The sequence below is a fragment of the Gymnoscopelus microlampas genome (assembly GCF_963454915.1).
Source record: "Gymnoscopelus microlampas genome assembly, chromosome: 10".
Classification (NCBI taxonomy): Eukaryota; Metazoa; Chordata; class Actinopteri; order Myctophiformes; family Myctophidae; genus Gymnoscopelus; species Gymnoscopelus microlampas.
The window spans coordinates 29,407,135-29,423,894 of record NC_139947.1 but is presented as its reverse complement, the minus strand read 5'-3'; the positions used below and the strand labels follow the sequence as shown (position 1 = coordinate 29,423,894).

At 40.6% G+C, this 16,760-nt stretch overlaps 1 protein-coding gene across 1 annotated transcript; it reads left to right on the top strand.

Moving 5' to 3' along the window:
* Positions 1 to 4,174: 4,174 nt before the first annotated feature.
* On the top strand, positions 4,175 to 9,251 carry ndufa4l2a (NDUFA4 mitochondrial complex associated like 2a). The gene is made up of 4 exons (XM_084069134.1): positions 4,175 to 4,420; positions 6,665 to 6,750; positions 7,263 to 7,323; positions 8,147 to 9,251. Exons 1-4 carry the CDS (start codon positions 4,340 to 4,342, stop codon positions 8,201 to 8,203), a joined length of 285 nt encoding a protein of 94 aa, XP_083925260.1. The 5' UTR covers positions 4,175 to 4,339; the 3' UTR covers positions 8,204 to 9,251.
* The last annotated feature ends 7,509 nt before the right edge of the window (positions 9,252 to 16,760 follow it).

The following is a 16,760-nucleotide window of genomic DNA, read 5'->3' as shown; positions in this document are numbered from 1 at the left end:
TTTAAATGTGATTTGCTTAATATCTTTTTGTCATTTAACGATAAATATTAACTTACAGTCTTAGTCACATTCATCCATTTCAGATCTTGCCCCAGGAGTCATTGAAGTTTACAAAACCTCCCCAGGGGAGACTGAGGGTCTCAAACTCTGATGGAAAACCTTTAAACTCCGATGGAAAACCTTTGTATTTTATTTTTCAAGAGTTCTTAACTGTTTTAAACAGCTTATGTTTTGTCAAATACCTTTCATGTACACTTTCTACACGCAGTAATTCTGTGTTTAATTCATTTACAGATTAAATCATCTTCCTGGTTAAATTGAGTGACAGAAGCCTCGCCTCTCGACTGCTCAAAGAGGAAAAGTAGGTCCTATACGTCTGTGTGAGTAAAGAGGCATCACGTGAGTTTTTCCCGCCATAAATTATTTTGTAAAAAATGGTTAACATATCAACCCACAGTATTGCTTCAAGGAGAAGTAGGGCTAAAATTCGACTGAGCCTATACACACTTGGGGGCGGGACCGGAAACAACAGCTTCTTGGAAACAAGACTATGTTGGCTAAAGTTCCCGGTGGTACATACATTGTGGGATTTTCAGGAAAAGAAAGATCTTTCTGCCATTCTGCCAAGGGATGGCCTTCAAAATAAAGAAAGGATCTGTTTATAATTATAATACCTTATTCTGGGAACTTACGAGGTGATGTCATTTTTCTCATTTAACAGCATATAGAACCCACTTACCATTCTAATTATTCTATAGTCTATGTAAGATTTCATCCTACTAACGCTGATTATTTACTCATGAAATATAACCATTTGGCTTCCAAATTAATAAACAATACAGTCCTTTTGAAGAAGTAAAACAATGTGTATGTCTGAATCTGAATTCAGACATATCTGAATAAATAACCATTTGTTTTAGCCCTTATAGTCCTTTAATATAATTTAAAAATGTATTTAAGTCTAAATGTATCTGTTTTCCTATATTAATTAATTACATTTTCTTTCAATGTCAGACCAATCTTGTCCACTCGAACTCGGGACAGATAGGTATAAAACTATGTATTTTGTCGACAATATTGATATATATGCCATTATATCCTATTTTAGTGTGCCATCTCTGCATAACTCAAGTTTGCCTACCAATGCTATGATTTTATTAAGTTAAAGGTGGGCTGGAACTAATCCTAGTATTAGTTCTCTCCTTTCCTCTAGAGACTGCATGTGTTTTGAGTTGCACAGCGCACAGGCCCAGCCGATGTCACTGATTATCTCTGGAGGAATACAATAACAGCTCATTGGAGTTAACTTGACCATCTATGACAAAGCCACAACACCTCCAGCTACGTCGGCCAAGGTCTCGCCAAAGTCTCAACCTACGAGCAAGGCTCCTCATGGCCAGATGTCATCGTGAGCCCCTCCCTGCTGATGACTTCGCCTCGTACCTCCGAAACCTGGGCTGGGGGTGGTCTTACAATGCTGTCTCATCCCCCTGGTCAAACAGTTTGTGCACCGCCTGTTCTCTAGAGCTATACCCACTTCGAGATCAACATTCTAACATTCCATAATACAGTCCTTTAGCAAATCGAAATAAGAAAAAAAAATGTATTGCATTATTGAATTTGTCTATCTTGTGCTCCCTATGTTCTCTCCCCCTTCCCCCCATCTCCTTCACCTCTATACTTCGTTTACTCGTTAGGAGATAAAGTCTACATATTTTGACTTGCCCCATTGTTGTCATTTCTGAATAGAGTCACAGGGTCGATAACTTGCTGATGCTTGGTTGACTGACACCCTTTGACCCTATCCAAACTGATAAACAAGATGAGGGATTGATAGATAATTTCTAATCAATAGTTTATTAGATTATAATTATTGTATGATTATTGTATTGTATCACTTTGGATAATTGCATAAAGTATGATGTATTTGCTCAGAAGGGACTGTTCTATAACTGCTAAGATAAGATGTCCTTGCTCCCTGGCCTACTCTTTCTTACCCATGAAAGTTGTGGCTACAGTTTATCTATGATGCCTTAGAACAGGTTACCGTGCCACCAAAATGAGCCTTTGCCCTGTTCATGATTGATATTATATTGTGGGGTGGGCTTAATAAGAGATAAACTGTCTGTTATAATGCTGAACATTTTGTATTACCAGTAGAGAGATATTTTTGCTGTACGGTGCCTCGTGGATTGATTCTTTCTCTTAATACAATGTCAACCTTTTAATTTGAGAACCGGCCTGTGTCTGTCTTTGATTTCGTCTCATCCTTTTTACACTGGGTTTTCAGCTGTTTAACTACAAATAGTTTTAATTAACATAGAGCAGGATTTACAACCCTTATCAGCTCTTTTATCTACTTTATCACCAATATTTTAATAAAACATCAACTGATGCACAAACTTGGACACATCATCAGTGTTGTTTCCTGGAGTCACTGGGTGTTTCGGGTCTTGCAACAGACACCCTCCTCCAGGCGACCCGACCGAGGCTGATCAGACCCCGGCATGTGTCCAAGTGGCATGCTACTGCCCCCACTGTCTCCTGGGGGGTTAGGGTGGCTGGCTGGTGAGATGTTGCAGCAGGTGTTGGCGACCCTAGGAGGCTCTAGGCACTGTGGGTTGCCTCCGGGCCTGGCTCTTCTTTCGTCTGACCAGAAGTGAGCCTTCTTCTGTGCGTTGCGTCGTCGTTGCTGCTGGGCATAAACATCTCATTCTGCCTTGATGGATTTTTAAACCCTCCATGCAGGTTTTACCGCAGTGTGTAGTTTTTGGGTTCTTCCTCGCGGAAGAAGTGGTTTGGGCTGCCAACCTTCTCCACCCCGGGTCGCTGTCTCTCCAGCCGTCCTCTGTCTCTCCAGATGTCACCACACTCTTTGTGGTCGTCACCCAGTCTGTTCCTTTCAGTTAATAAAACATCAACAATAAATAAAGGCAGAAAAGCCCCAAAAACAATCTAGGAAATAAAAAAGTATTTGTAGAGAAGCTCTTTGGATCTACACAATTGACACCTTGAAGCCTTCTCTGGCCCAATTGAAGAATTGAGCCTATCCTGTTTAATTAATAGACACCCCAACCCTAACCCCAAGCCTAATCCTAAACTGAGGGAACATAGGGCTGATATAATAATAAAGTTGTTTTTTATCTGCTCTGTAAAGCGTATGTATTATTATTATTATTATTATTATTATTATTATTATTATTATTATTATTATTATTATTATAGGCATGACCCTCTCTATTGTATTTAATCTCTTGGGCAGCATTTAGCTATTGTCCTATTCATTACTATGTTGCTTAAGGCCAGTCCACACCAATGCAACTACTTGCAACCATTATCCCCAAAATGGCCCCTGTCTGCAACTGGTTAGTCCAGACTGCTGCAACGGTCTCCAAAACAGTTTTGTTGCAAGGAGTTGCGTTGGTGTACCCTTAAACTTATTTTGCTATTTCTCCCGATGTTTCAGGACACTTGTATGACTATTTATGTAATTGTAGTACTTTACTTTACACAATTACTTCAGAAAGTTTTGGGTTCCTGAGACCAGGTATACTGTAGTCTAACAGTAAATAATATTGGGGTGAAAAGGTAGCAGAAAACATCCTGAGGCCTGGACCTGGCTCCCAGTCGATTGATTGACTGACTGACTGACTTACGGACTGACGGACTGACTGACTGACTGACTGATTCATTCATTCATTCATTGACGTGTGTGTGTGTGTGTGTGTGTGTGCGTGCGTGCGTGCGTGCGTGCGTGCGTGCGTGCTTGCGTGCGTGCGTGCTTGCGTGCGTGCGTGCGTGCGTGCGTGCGTGTATGTGTGTGTGTGTGTGTGTGTGTGTGTGTGTGTGTGTGTGTGTGTTAGTTATAAGGATAATGAAAAAGGCCCAGTGAACCATTAGACAGTTTTGTTGTTGATATCTCTGTTATTAAAGTTGTCCATAGACTCGGATAACCCTCAGCTTTGAGGGACAAACAAAGGTCTGTTCTTTATAATGGCCTTGGACAGAATGTTTGTATGCTTTCGCACTTCCTCCCATCATCTCCCAAAGGGAAAGATGACTCCACTTGACTGAGAGGAAATGAGCTTCTTGGAGCCAAGGACTATACATAACTTGTATATAGCGTTATTGCCTACGATATGGATGAAGTAAACTGTAGGGATTAGATGCAACTGACCTCCCTGCTCCTCCTCTCTCCCTCTCATCCTTTCCTCCCTCCTTCGTTCTTTCCCTGCCTCCTTCCCTCCCGCCTCCTCTTGTATATGTGTCCCTCCAGCACAGAGACAGACAGACAGCAACAGGTCTAATCCTGGAGCCCATCTGAGACTTTTGAGTGTTGATGATACAGGGTGCGAAAAAAAACCAACTTGGAACAATGATCTTCCGGATGGCAATAGAGCATGCTAAAAAGCACCCTGGCGTAAGTAGTTTGCTATTGTCTGAGATTATTAACTTTAACTATGGCAACAGCTTATTTTCCTTATTTGAAATTGTGTTCTATGCCACCTATGTACTGACAGGTGTTAACATAATTATGTTAAAAAATGTGACACAAATTTGAATTTATACAACCTTTTTCAGATTTATAGCAAAAGGACCACAATTGAAACAAGCCTACGGGCTTTCTTGTGTTTTTTATCCTTTTGAATTTTAATATTCAATAAACTAATCAATCAATCAATCAAAAGCCTGTGGATTGGTAAATATTTCTTTAAGTTGAAAGGGCTTCTTTTGGCCGATCAGCATTTGGACAGCTCCAGGGTGCCATACTATGTTTAAGAGCTTTTAGTCAGGGGCACATGAATGCAAACTGATCAAATTGGTTGTGCATTTAGACTCCCTAAAGCTGTTATAGCATGCAACATGCAAGTAATCCAAAAGAGTATTTCAATGACTGTTATGTGGAACGGTTAGGCTATGTTGGCCCATACCAATTTGGCAGGATTATAACAGCTAGTCTAATTTTGTGTATAGGAATAATCTAATCTAATCTTGTTTCATCCAACTTTTTATTCTGACTGCATGTGTACATCACTCACACAGAAAGTAAGATGTGCTGTCCCAAATTAGACCTATATGTATTCAGAAATAAACCTATGATTTACAATTATACATATTAATAGAACTCAATATTTTAGTTTTTATTCAAAGCTTAAATTAAAGTTATATAGGGATATTTCACTTTCAAAAAAGATTTGGGTCATTTTGACGTCTACTCAGGCTTTTGTAAAACCCCCAGACAGTTTCTAAGTTGCTTGATTCTGTATTTAGATATTTTATATTTATTTTATCAGACACGCCCCCTTCCTATACAAACCCATTGTAACTTCAAACTCCATTTTAACCATGATAGATTCATCGAAAACCGTCCTTGGTTCTCATACTGACTCATACTGCTCTCCTAATATGTGAGGGGGCTGTGTTTTTTCGATTACTTTTTTCATTTATTTAACTTATTGTTATTTTTTTTCATTTCCCAGAAAATATATTAAAAATAATTGAAAAAAACACGTCTCTTTACATATTAGAAGGACAATATCAGTCACCAGAACCAAGGAGTGTTTTCCGAATCTAACATGTTTAAAATGGAGTTTGAAGTTACAATGGGTTTGTATAGGAAGGGGCGTGTCTGATAAAAAGTCTGGGATGCCCCCAAAAGCCTGAGTAGACGATAAAATGACAACATTTTTTTGAAAGTGAAATATCCCTTTAAGTAAAAGTAAAGGTTTTATGAACATTTTATTTCACACCATATTCCATTGGACACACATAAAATAAATAATACCTGTAAAACGACATACACACATGTCAAGCCCATTTAAAAATTGTAACACAATTTAAGAGTGTTTCAATAATATTTGTGTGGGCCTTATCTTGTAGTGATATTTCAAAAAAATAATGCTGAATTGTAATCTTTTCATATTTTCCATAATTTTATTTATGTAGACTTCATGTTAAATTTGACAGCAGTCCAAAATATATTCTGAAAAAATAAATTCTCTTGCAATAATTGTTTTTAGTTATTTATTATAGCAGTCCTTTCTGGCCTGTGAAACCATGTTTTGAACAGTAAAGTATTTTTTTCAAATGACTGGTTACAGATAAAATGTTGATGCTGCACTCAAACAATGTTAAATTGATGAAGTGTGGTGAGTATCGGTGTTGAAGCAGAAGTGTCTTCAAAAAGACGTGTGTTAAAAGCCTTCCTCGCTCATCCACATGTACAGGAGAATGGTGAATCCCTGTCAGGGGAAATATAATGCTCATCCTTATTGAATGCAAGAGTTTGCTTTTTGTCTTAGCTCAGCCAGTGGTGCAGCCATGCTGTCAGGCACAGCAGGGCTCATGGTTTTAAAACTGCAGAAGGCTCACACTTTGAGAGGAAGATGAGTCCATGAATTGCTCTTGTCACAAGTACTCAGTTCCTGTTCCATGGTAGACAGGTAGTGGTAGTGCTCTCTTTCAAATGCCTTTTTAGCAGAACATAATAATTAGTTCCTTTGCTCTTTTTTGTTGTTGCATTGTTTCAACAAATTGTTCTATTATACGCAGCAACCAATGTGAAATGATAGCGTGGAGATTAAACTTGTTATTAGTACTCTGTGCAATACACTGACCCCCCCCCCCCCCCCCCCCTCTATTCCTCTCTCTCTTGCTCCTCTAGCTCATCCCCCAGTTCTTCTTCATCTGTCTGGGAATGGGTGGGGCCTCTCTGTATCTTATCCGACTGGCCAGGGGGCCACATGTAACGTAAGGCTGCTCACTCATACTCTTTTACCCTGTTCATGATTTATCTAGTTCATGATGTACCCACTAAGGAGCCTCAAGTCACATTTCATCCACATCTCATCCTAACTTTTGATAATCATAATCATAATTGACAGATGAGTAATGTATAGGGTTTAAGCTAAACTGGAATGGATTATTCAAAAACCAGTATTTTCAGCCCAAGCAATGTGATTGGTCAAAGGCACGCACCAGCTGTGCTCATAATTGCTGTAAGGCACAGTGAGCTGTGGTAACCAGATTGGTACTTCATGATTTCTTAATTTTCTTCTTTAAGTACTAAAGTAAGTATGACGGTGTTGCACAAAAAAGACATTTGTACTTATATGGTATATCATCATATATCATTTATATGTATCTGTACCTGTGTGTGTGTGTGTGTGTGTGTGTGTGTGTGTGTGTGTGTGTGTGTGTGTGTGTGTGTGTGTGTGTGTGTGTGTGTGTGTGTGTGTGTGTGTGTGTGTGTGTGTGTGTAGGTGGAACAAAACCAGCAATCCTGAGCCCTGGAATAAGCTTGACCCTACCTACCAGTACAAGGTGCAGTAATACTGTCAACATACATACACACACGCTTGCTCAACACCCGGGAATCGAACCCTGGTCTCCTGTGTGCAAAGCCAACATCTTAACCACTAGCCTAAATAAAAGGTGAACTCCCACCTGGCCGGAGGAGATATTAGACTTTAGGTCATCAGGCAGAGACTCTGAGCCACTACTGCTACACTCATCCCCCTCTTGACCTCCCCTCACCGGGTCAAGGCACCAAGGTAACGCCCGGGAATCAAACTCTGGTCTCCCGTGTGGAAAGCCAAACATCTTAACCACTAGCCTAAAGGGGAATTCCCCCTTGGTCGAAGGAGATATTAGGCTTTTGATCATCAGGCAGAGGCTCTGAGCCACTACTGCTACACACGCACAGGCACTGGCACGGGCACAGGCACAGGCACAGGCACAGGCACACGCACACGCACACGCACGCACACACACACACACACACACACACACACACACACACACACACACACACACACACACACACACACACACACACACACACACACACACACACACACACACACACACACACAGGGCCCTGTCTTACCCAAAACATAGCGCAAATATTTTTGCTAATTTACAACCAACACAGTTGTCTTTATTGTTTAAGTATGGTTACACTTGGAATTTGGGAACGAAAGGCTTTGACAGGGTGGGAAATCAGAAGTGACATAATGTAAATCCCCGGTAAAAAAGAGAGAGAGTGTGGTTTTTAACCATATTTCACATGAACACCACAGGTGCAAAGGTATTGCATTTTGTGATGCTGAGAGAAACACATATCTGCCTTCTTCTCTGTTACCAGTTTGTGGCCATCGACATGGACTACAAGGACCTGAAGAAGGAAGGACCAGACTTCTGACTGACCTGCAGCATCCTCTTTTATACTGCAGATATGATACTACTCTCAGTTCTTCTAAAAGTAAAGACATTTCTATTTACTGCTGTCTTTTACTTTTTTTTAATTCATTTTGTCTGTACTGTAATTTCATTTGACTTTTTCTGTTTCTATTTTTCTTTTACTTTATGTCTTAATGCTTAATGTTTTGTGTAAAACACTTTGAATTGCCTTGTTGTTGTTGTCTTGTTATACAAATACACTTGCATTGCCTTGCCTGTTACTGTATAACCTGAGTGTATTTACCCTCAGAACTCCACTGATGTAGTGTTTGGTTCAAATGAAGACCTCTGTAGAATCCAGAGATTTCTCGATTTAACAACAAGGATTTTACTGTGTTCTCTTGGCACTCCATGGAACATTATTGGACACACCACTGTCCTAATGAAGGGAGATGGAATTAGCAGAAGGAAGGTATGTCATTCTAGAATGGCGCTTCATGTAAAGGTATAACTTTCAGTGTAACTGTGCCTCTGTAACATGGGAGCAGATAGAGACGTGTCAACATGTATGAGACAACGCGGGTATTGGAGTGCATCTTTTGAGGATGAAGCTGTTGTAGAGGAATCTTTGGTTGCAGCGCTGTTGCGCCAGAGAGACAGAGGCAGAGCAGTCTGGAAGTGAAAATAGTGAAGAAATAAGTACTCATGATTTGTTATTCTACAATCAATCTGGGAACCCATTTGGCAAAAAAAAGAAGAGCTGAATCTGTCTTGAGAGATTATTCTACAACAGAATAAGCACTGTGTCTTACTTTATGTATTTAGAATTTGTGAAATGCTAAAGGAGGATGTTATTAAATGGATAGATACAAACTACAATACTATACCGTTTTAAATGGTTAAATCATTGTGTCTAGTTTGTTTTTTTCTTGTTTTTTCATGACAGTGCATGTTTGTAGATTTAACTGTGTCTAGTGTTAAACTATAAAAAAAGGCAAACATATATTACTATAAGCTGGTTCACGTAAAATGTCCCCATATGGAAAAATAAAGTAACTTCATGAAATGTTCCTATTAATGTACTTTACAGAAACACACACACACACACACACACACACACACAATGACTGGTGATTTTGCGAGATGCAGATCTTTTTCCAGAGCCAGTCAAACAATCCTTGGTCATTAGACCTCATGGCTGAATACATCCATCACTCTGCAGTACAGCTGACATGTCCCAGCCTGACTTCTGCTTCTTACACCAGGTTCAGTAGCGCGCTGTGTGTGTGTGTGTGTGTGTGTGTGTGTGTGTGTGTGTGTGTGTGTGTGTGTGTGTGTGTGTGTGTGTGTGTGTGTGTGTGTGTGTGTGTGTGTGTGTGTGTGTGTGTGTGTGTGTGTGTGCGCGCGTGCGTGTGTGTGCGTGTGAGTGTGTCTGAGAGAGTAGGCAAGCATTTGCATGTGTGCACAGATGTGCATGTGTACTTATATAGTAGATACATTTATAGTAGTACATTTATACATGCATGTACCTGTGTGTGTGTGTGTGTGTGTGTGTGTGTGTGTGTGTGTGTGTGTGTGTGTGTGCGTGCGTGCGTGTGTGCGTGCGTGCGTGCGTGCGTGCGTGCGTGCGTGCGTGCGTGCGTGCGTGCGTGTCTGTGTGCGTGCGTGCGCGCGCGTGTGTGTGGAGAAAGACAGGCAGATGCATTGTGGGAGACGGCAGCACTGTGTCTTTGATCAGTGAGGACAGGTCTTTCCAGGGCAAGGAACAGGCACCTGTCACGTCTTTGACGTAATGACAGCCTGAGCACACTCTGTGCCACCGGAGAACACACACACACACACACACACACACCATCACTGTCTTTGAAACCATACAGACGCACACAGTTTATATACAAATACCATCTTTCAAAAATAGTCACAACACAACTTATTCCCGTTGCACTGACTGATAAATCTAAGAAACCCCATATTATGTGCATGCAATTGCCTTTTAAATCTTTTGTTTGGCCACAGAAGGTGGAAAGTAAGTGCATTAGTAACTTTTACTTCATGATTATTTCCATTTTTAATACTTTATACTTCTATTCGATTACATCTCAGAGGCAAATCTTTATTTTACTCCACTACAATTGCACAGTTTGGTTATTTTGCTGATTACTGTACTATTATAGGTTATGCTACCCATCAGCACATAAAAATCAGCCCCACCTTTAGCAGCTGGATCATTTAAGAGAAGACAGTATAAGGTTAAACCCTGAGGCGAATGAGAGATGGCTGGCGCATGAGGGACTGCAATACTCAATATGCAGATGGTGTTCCTAATATTTGGTATACAGTGTATTTTATATTCAGAGGGATTATTGCACTTGGGATGAAAGGAGATGGCATCACTCTTGCTCACCTTACTGAGTCAAGACAAAGACAGGCAGTGGGAAATGAGATCTCTGGGCTCTAATGGGCAGGCAGTGTCAATAATGGAGAGGTGGAGGCAGCTTGTGCAATACCAGCAATTTTACTCAAGTTCACTCCCCTCGCCTGTGAAATGCACAGTTCTTGTTTTGACTTCGACATATTGCTTGTTTTATATTTCATCATATTACTTGACCTGGTATATTAATAATTACACACTGAGTAAGTATAGCAAATTTTGCAGTGTTGCTAACTTTTCTTCCATCTTGCTTCTTATAATTGCTAACAACTTAACAGGAACATCACCTATTTTCAATGGTATCTTCATTTAATTGGTCCTCACTAATTAATGCTCATTATAGGACAGAACCATTTCTGTATACTCACTCTGTGTATCAGAGGTGGGCTGTGGAAAGTTCTGACATTTGCCTCCCAATGGCATCATTGGTGGTGAATCCAACACTGAAATATAAGCTGTTGTTGCATCAATAAATAAATACAATTACCACCGATTGTGTCATTGGTTGGCAAATGTTTTGAATTGTTCACACCTACACAGCATGTCCTATTATACAGAGATCATTAACTAGGACTCATACATGTATATGGAGATGATGCTGAAAAAAGGTGAAATGTTCCTTTAAGCCTAATTCATACGTATAACATACGACCATGACGCTCAAAAAGGCCATGCAATGTTTTACTGAGCCCTCACAGCAGAATCCTGTATACAACCTTTACACAATGCTCCTTTTTTACACAGTAAAATCGTAATTTTGTGAGTGTAGTACAAATGAGTGTGCACACTGTGTAACCAGATTATATCTATATTTGGGTACTGGGTAAATTCTCAGTAAAATTAACATAACATCACATCTGTGCCCCCTACTGTGTCTTCTCTTCTGCTCCTCAAACGTTTCCTGTCTGTTCTGTGAAACTAGAATTAATTAATTATGTTCACACTAGCAGCCCAAATCCCCTTTTTGGCCTATCCAGATTGGAATCAGATTGTTTTTTAATCAGGCCTGAACAGCAAAAATAAACAAATTTTTGTGAATCAGATTCAAATCTGATTTCTAAAGATGTGTCTAACTCTGGACACTCGGACACCGAAGCCTGATGTATATGTCATAAGATGGTGCCACTTGCCAAAAATGACAGATACAAGTTCACAGCGCGTCACAATGCGTTGCAATGTGAGCTTGTATATCTATCATGTTCGGCAAGTGACAAGTCTATATGTCGTTACTTCATTACCACAGCAACCAATACAGTATGGGCTGATGATGTCTGAATACACAAGTCCAATCTGATAACTTATATCTGATCACAAATAACAGTCTGGCTCATAAAGATTATATTTGCGAAACAACTTGGATTTGCTTGCAATCTAAACAAAGTCTGCTTTCTTGTTAAACAAAGAAGAATTGAGGAAAGAGTGCTTTTGAACACCACAGGAATTGTTGTGAGATCCACAGAAAAGAGAAGGCTGTTGACCAAGAATGATAGAAGACTTGCACATGAGGGATTCAAGTCATTCCCTGGAGGAGTTTTAAAAGCAACAGAATTAATATGAAACGCACACACGCACGCACGCACGCACGCACTCTCCACACACTCTCTACACACACACAATGTCAAAGGAGTTGTCAGGTCATGAGAAAGAGGCTCAGGGATGGAAGAACGTTTGCTTATTTTTCTGATGCTGTGTGTGTGTGGTGTGTGTGTGTGTGTGTGTGTGTGTGTGTGTGTGTGTGTGTGTGTGTGTGTGTGTGTGTGTGTGTGTGTGTGTGTGTGTGTGCGTGTGCGTGTGCGCGTGTGCGCGTGTGCGCGCGTGCGCGTGTGCGTGCGTGCGTGCGTGCGTGGTGTGTGTGTGTGTGTGTTTTCTGATGACAGAGTTGAGATCTTCCGTGACATTTGAACTCTCTTACAGCTGTTCTATCTATATGGAAGGAACACATTCCTCTGGCATAAACAGAAAGGCAGATACACTGTCACATACGTGTGTTTCTCACACGCGCACACACACACACACACACACACACACACACACACACACACACACACACACACACACACACACACACACACACACACAGGGACATTGCATGCACACAAGCTACACAACTGCTTCTAGTTGCCAATTTACATCTTTTTTGACCAATCACAACACTTGCTTCATTCACAGAGAATGTTAACAGATAAAGCATCAACGTATTTTCCTTGGGCGGTACTTCCGCCAAATTCAACCACTTCCGCCTAGACAACGAACAGCCCAGGTCTTGCACAGCATGCACCACCTGTCCATTGAATTCAATGGACGGGGGAGGGGTCGCTTGTTCTTGATTGGAAGTCGTTTGATAACAGTACATGTAATTGTAGATAACTCATAGGCCATGGCAAGCCTTGTTTGAGTTAATTGATACCAATTACTGATCACTTTCTCTTGGTATGTATAAAAAGGGAGGCTGCAAAGTGTTGAATTCAGTTTGGCTTGGGCCTTGGGGATAGCTAGCAAGGCCTTTAGGAAAATGGGCATTGCCTGCAACAGTTCTTGGGTTGTTGTTTTTCTTAGTTTGGTGTCAATCATTTCTATTTTTGAAAACCTTTTTATCTTTGTTAAGTTATTGGCTTTGACTATAGGTTGCATTGTAAATACGCTGCACAGACTGTTTGTTGGAGGTTTAGGGAAAACAAATTGCATTTCTGGACTTCTGGTGATCTGGTTGATCACACGTTTTTTTGTAACAATATAGAATCGAGGTATTGTGATAATTCTTCTGCCTACACATACATCATGTCCTAGTATGAGCGAATAGGGGAAGGGAATCAACGTCACGGGATTCCCTTGTTTGACTTGACCCTGTGAAGGTGCAAACAAAGGTGCTTATTGGTCAAAAATCTGGATGTGTCCCAATGTCTTTATCGCCCAGCCCTAATATTGGTAGTGCTGATTCTGGAGATCCAGACTTCTGCTTGTTTTCAGGTTAATTGCTTTCACCTGGTGTCTCTGGTCTTGTCTTTGATTACATGATGACTAGAAAGAAAGTCTGCAGTACTGCCTCCACAAGGACAAGTTGAGAACAAATTAATGCTTGACATAAACAAGAGGTTTAGCAGAAGGTTTGTTTGTGGACAGGGCCCTAGAGTTCACAGAGAGGAAATGACCAGAGGAAATACCAGCAGTTTAACAGCGCATTAATGTTTATGAACCCAGAACTGTCCCTCCCTACCCCCTATAGTGCTGTAAACATGATCATCTGACCGAGAAGGTTACAGTAGTAATTTCCAACTAATTGACTATCTAATAATATAGTTAACTAGACAAAATTTGTTGGAGCAATATAAAAAATATATATTTTGCAATAATCAGCCTCCTTGTGGCGCTAGGGCAATGTTAAAAGGGTGGCATTTGTTCCTCAACATAGTGCGAATGTGCGTGCAAAGTTTCATCGCAATCGGACGCTGCGTTCATGATTTGCGGTATTTTGTTCAAAATGGGCCTCTTCTGCAAACTTTAGATGTCAATCTTAGCCAATTAGGATGGAATATGAAAAATAAAACAGATCCGACTTGATCACATGACTATAGAGATCATGTGTGCCAATTTGTAAAATTGGATAAAATCTGAAGGAGTAATCTATTTATATATATTTTTTTTTTTACATAAGTCAGCAGGGCCAAGGTTTTTCCTTGACCTCTAGGGAGTGAGCATACAAAGCTTTACACAGATTGGTGCAGTTATGTAAAAACACAAATTGGCCTGTTATAGCGCCACCATGAGGCTGCTTTGAAAATGTTCAAGTGGCATTTCTTCCTCGGCCTAGTGGGAATGCGCGTGCAAAATTTCCCGGAAATAGCGTGCTGTGTTCATGATTTGAGGAAACAGAGCACTCCTGCAAACTTTGGAAGCCAATCGTAGCCAATCAGGATGGAATATGAAAAATCTGAAAGACACGTTTCGTTTAATGACTATAGAGCACCGAAGTCGGACGTCACTGCCACTAGATGGCGCTGTTTCACGGGTTCGTGGCTTTATTTTTTGTGTTGAAATCCCCATTTGGGAATCTTAGATCACGTCATATAAGAACTGTGCTCCAAACATAAACACACCACCCCAGCGTTTTTGTCAGGGGGTGGCTCTGCATCGTTTATGATATTCATTCATATTTGATACAGCCTGTTTCTGGCGAAAATGGAATTAAATCTGCCTTAAAAGTCTTAAGAACTACTACTTCCGGGTCTGAAATCACTGTCCCCACAGCAGCCGCGTTCATGGGAAATGTAGTCTTTGGGTTGTTTGACTCGTTTCTAGTGTTTAAATTGTGTTACTCTTTGGGTAAATGTGTACATTTACACCTTCAGTCGATGCTTCATATCCATATGAGTAAAATCGCCGGGGTGGTGTGTTTATGTTTGGAACACAGTTCTTATATGAAGCGATCTAAAATTCCCCAATGAGGATATCAACACAAAAAGTAAAGCCACGAACCTGCTGAAAAGCGCCCTCTACTGCCAGTGACGTCAGGACTTCGGTGCTCTATCCACCTGTTTCCTAGGCTTTTCACTGTGTTCCACTTCCTGTCTTTTGATCCAATGAAATCCAATGAAACCGGTCAGATGACTAATGATATCCAATTAAATCCGACAGGAAGTGGAAAACACACAGCCAAGAAACAGGTGAGACACTGTGTACCGATTTGCGTGATGTTTGGACAAAATCTGTAGGAGTACTGTCAAAATAATTGTTTTTAGCTCAAATCGGACTCCTGGTGGCGCTATAACTGGCCCATGTGAGAAATGTTGGGGCAGAGGTTCTGCTTTGGCATCCAGGTAGTGTGTGTGGACAGTTTCGCTGCGATCAAGCCAACGGTGCCTGTTTACAGACGGACACATGGACGGACAGACGGACAGGGTGCAAAACATAGTCTCGGCCATGCCTTCGGCCTGGCGGAGACAATTAAGGGTTAAGACCAAACAGCCACGTTATGCTTTGGAAAATGCTCATCAGTCATGTCAAATATACGGTGAGTAAAGTTAAACACGCCAGACAACTGGTATTGGTTAGTTTTTATTTGCAAGATTGCTGTTTTGAGGGGACATGGAAGGGAATACATGCTTTCCTGTAAGAAACATTATTTTGCTGGTATATATCAGTGCCATATAATGTTTGGCCTTCACCTATAGAGCGTCGCAGTTCCCGCCCACTTCCAGTTGCCGGAAGTAAATACTCAATGCATTTTTCCCATTGACCGAAAATATTTATATAAATTAATTTAAGCCAAGAATCAAGCTATCCAGGATGCTGGTGAATCATGACCATAAAACGTTTGATTCTGTGAAAAAACTTTTTTGAAAACGGCAAAACAAAGGGTATTTATTAAACATAGTATATCATATCATTAAATATAAAATTTTAAAAAATCACAGAAAAAAAGGTTTTATGGTCATGATTCACCAGCATCCTGGATGGCTTGATTCTAGGCTTAAATTCATTGATATAAATATTTTTGGAAAAGTCAATGGGAAAAATGCATTGAGTATTTACTTCCGGCACCCGGATTCTGTGCAACTGCGATGCTCTATATTCAGGACATGTACAGTAACTCTTTCCCTTGTGCTGTTTATAATAAGTACCTGTGCAAATACGTACTGTGGATTAGGTGTTGGTGGTGAGAAAGTGGATGGATGGATTGGCATTATAAATGTAATTGTTTAAAAACGAATTATCTGGTAGCCTACTTAAAATATGGCTGCCATAGAATATTTGGAAATGTCAACTGCAAATGTTCCTGATAAGTCCACTGACATTTAAAAACAAGAGAGGTACATTATGGGGGGCCGGGCATGGTGTTATTCAACCAGACACTAAACGCCACCTTATTTCACAGATTAACACACCTTCGTCCATAGAGGGGGGAGCTAAATACAAAATAATAATAATAATAATGTCCATGTGTAGCATAAATCAAAATGTAGCAGGCATCCTCCAGAACATGTGATGCCCTGAAGGATGTTGGAAGTTGCCAATGTACTTTAAGAGAGAAGCGGAACAGTCCTGTTCATATGATTATTTATTGAAACAGACAGGGAGAGGGAGAAAGGTGGATGTTCCACACATGGGTGATCTCAGCTCACTACACTCTCTGGATACAGTTAACTTATTC

Coding starts and splice junctions, on each gene's coding strand:
- ndufa4l2a (XM_084069134.1), top strand. CDS start 4,340: ATGATACAGGGTGCGAAAAAAAACCAACTTGGAACAATGATCTTCCGG. Junction 4,421..6,664: donor ATGCTAAAAAGCACCCTGGC/GTAAGTAGTTTG, acceptor TTGCTCCTCTAG/CTCATCCCCCAGTTCTTCTT. Junction 6,751..7,262: donor GCCAGGGGGCCACATGTAAC/GTAAGGCTGCTC, acceptor GTGTGTGTGTAG/GTGGAACAAAACCAGCAATC.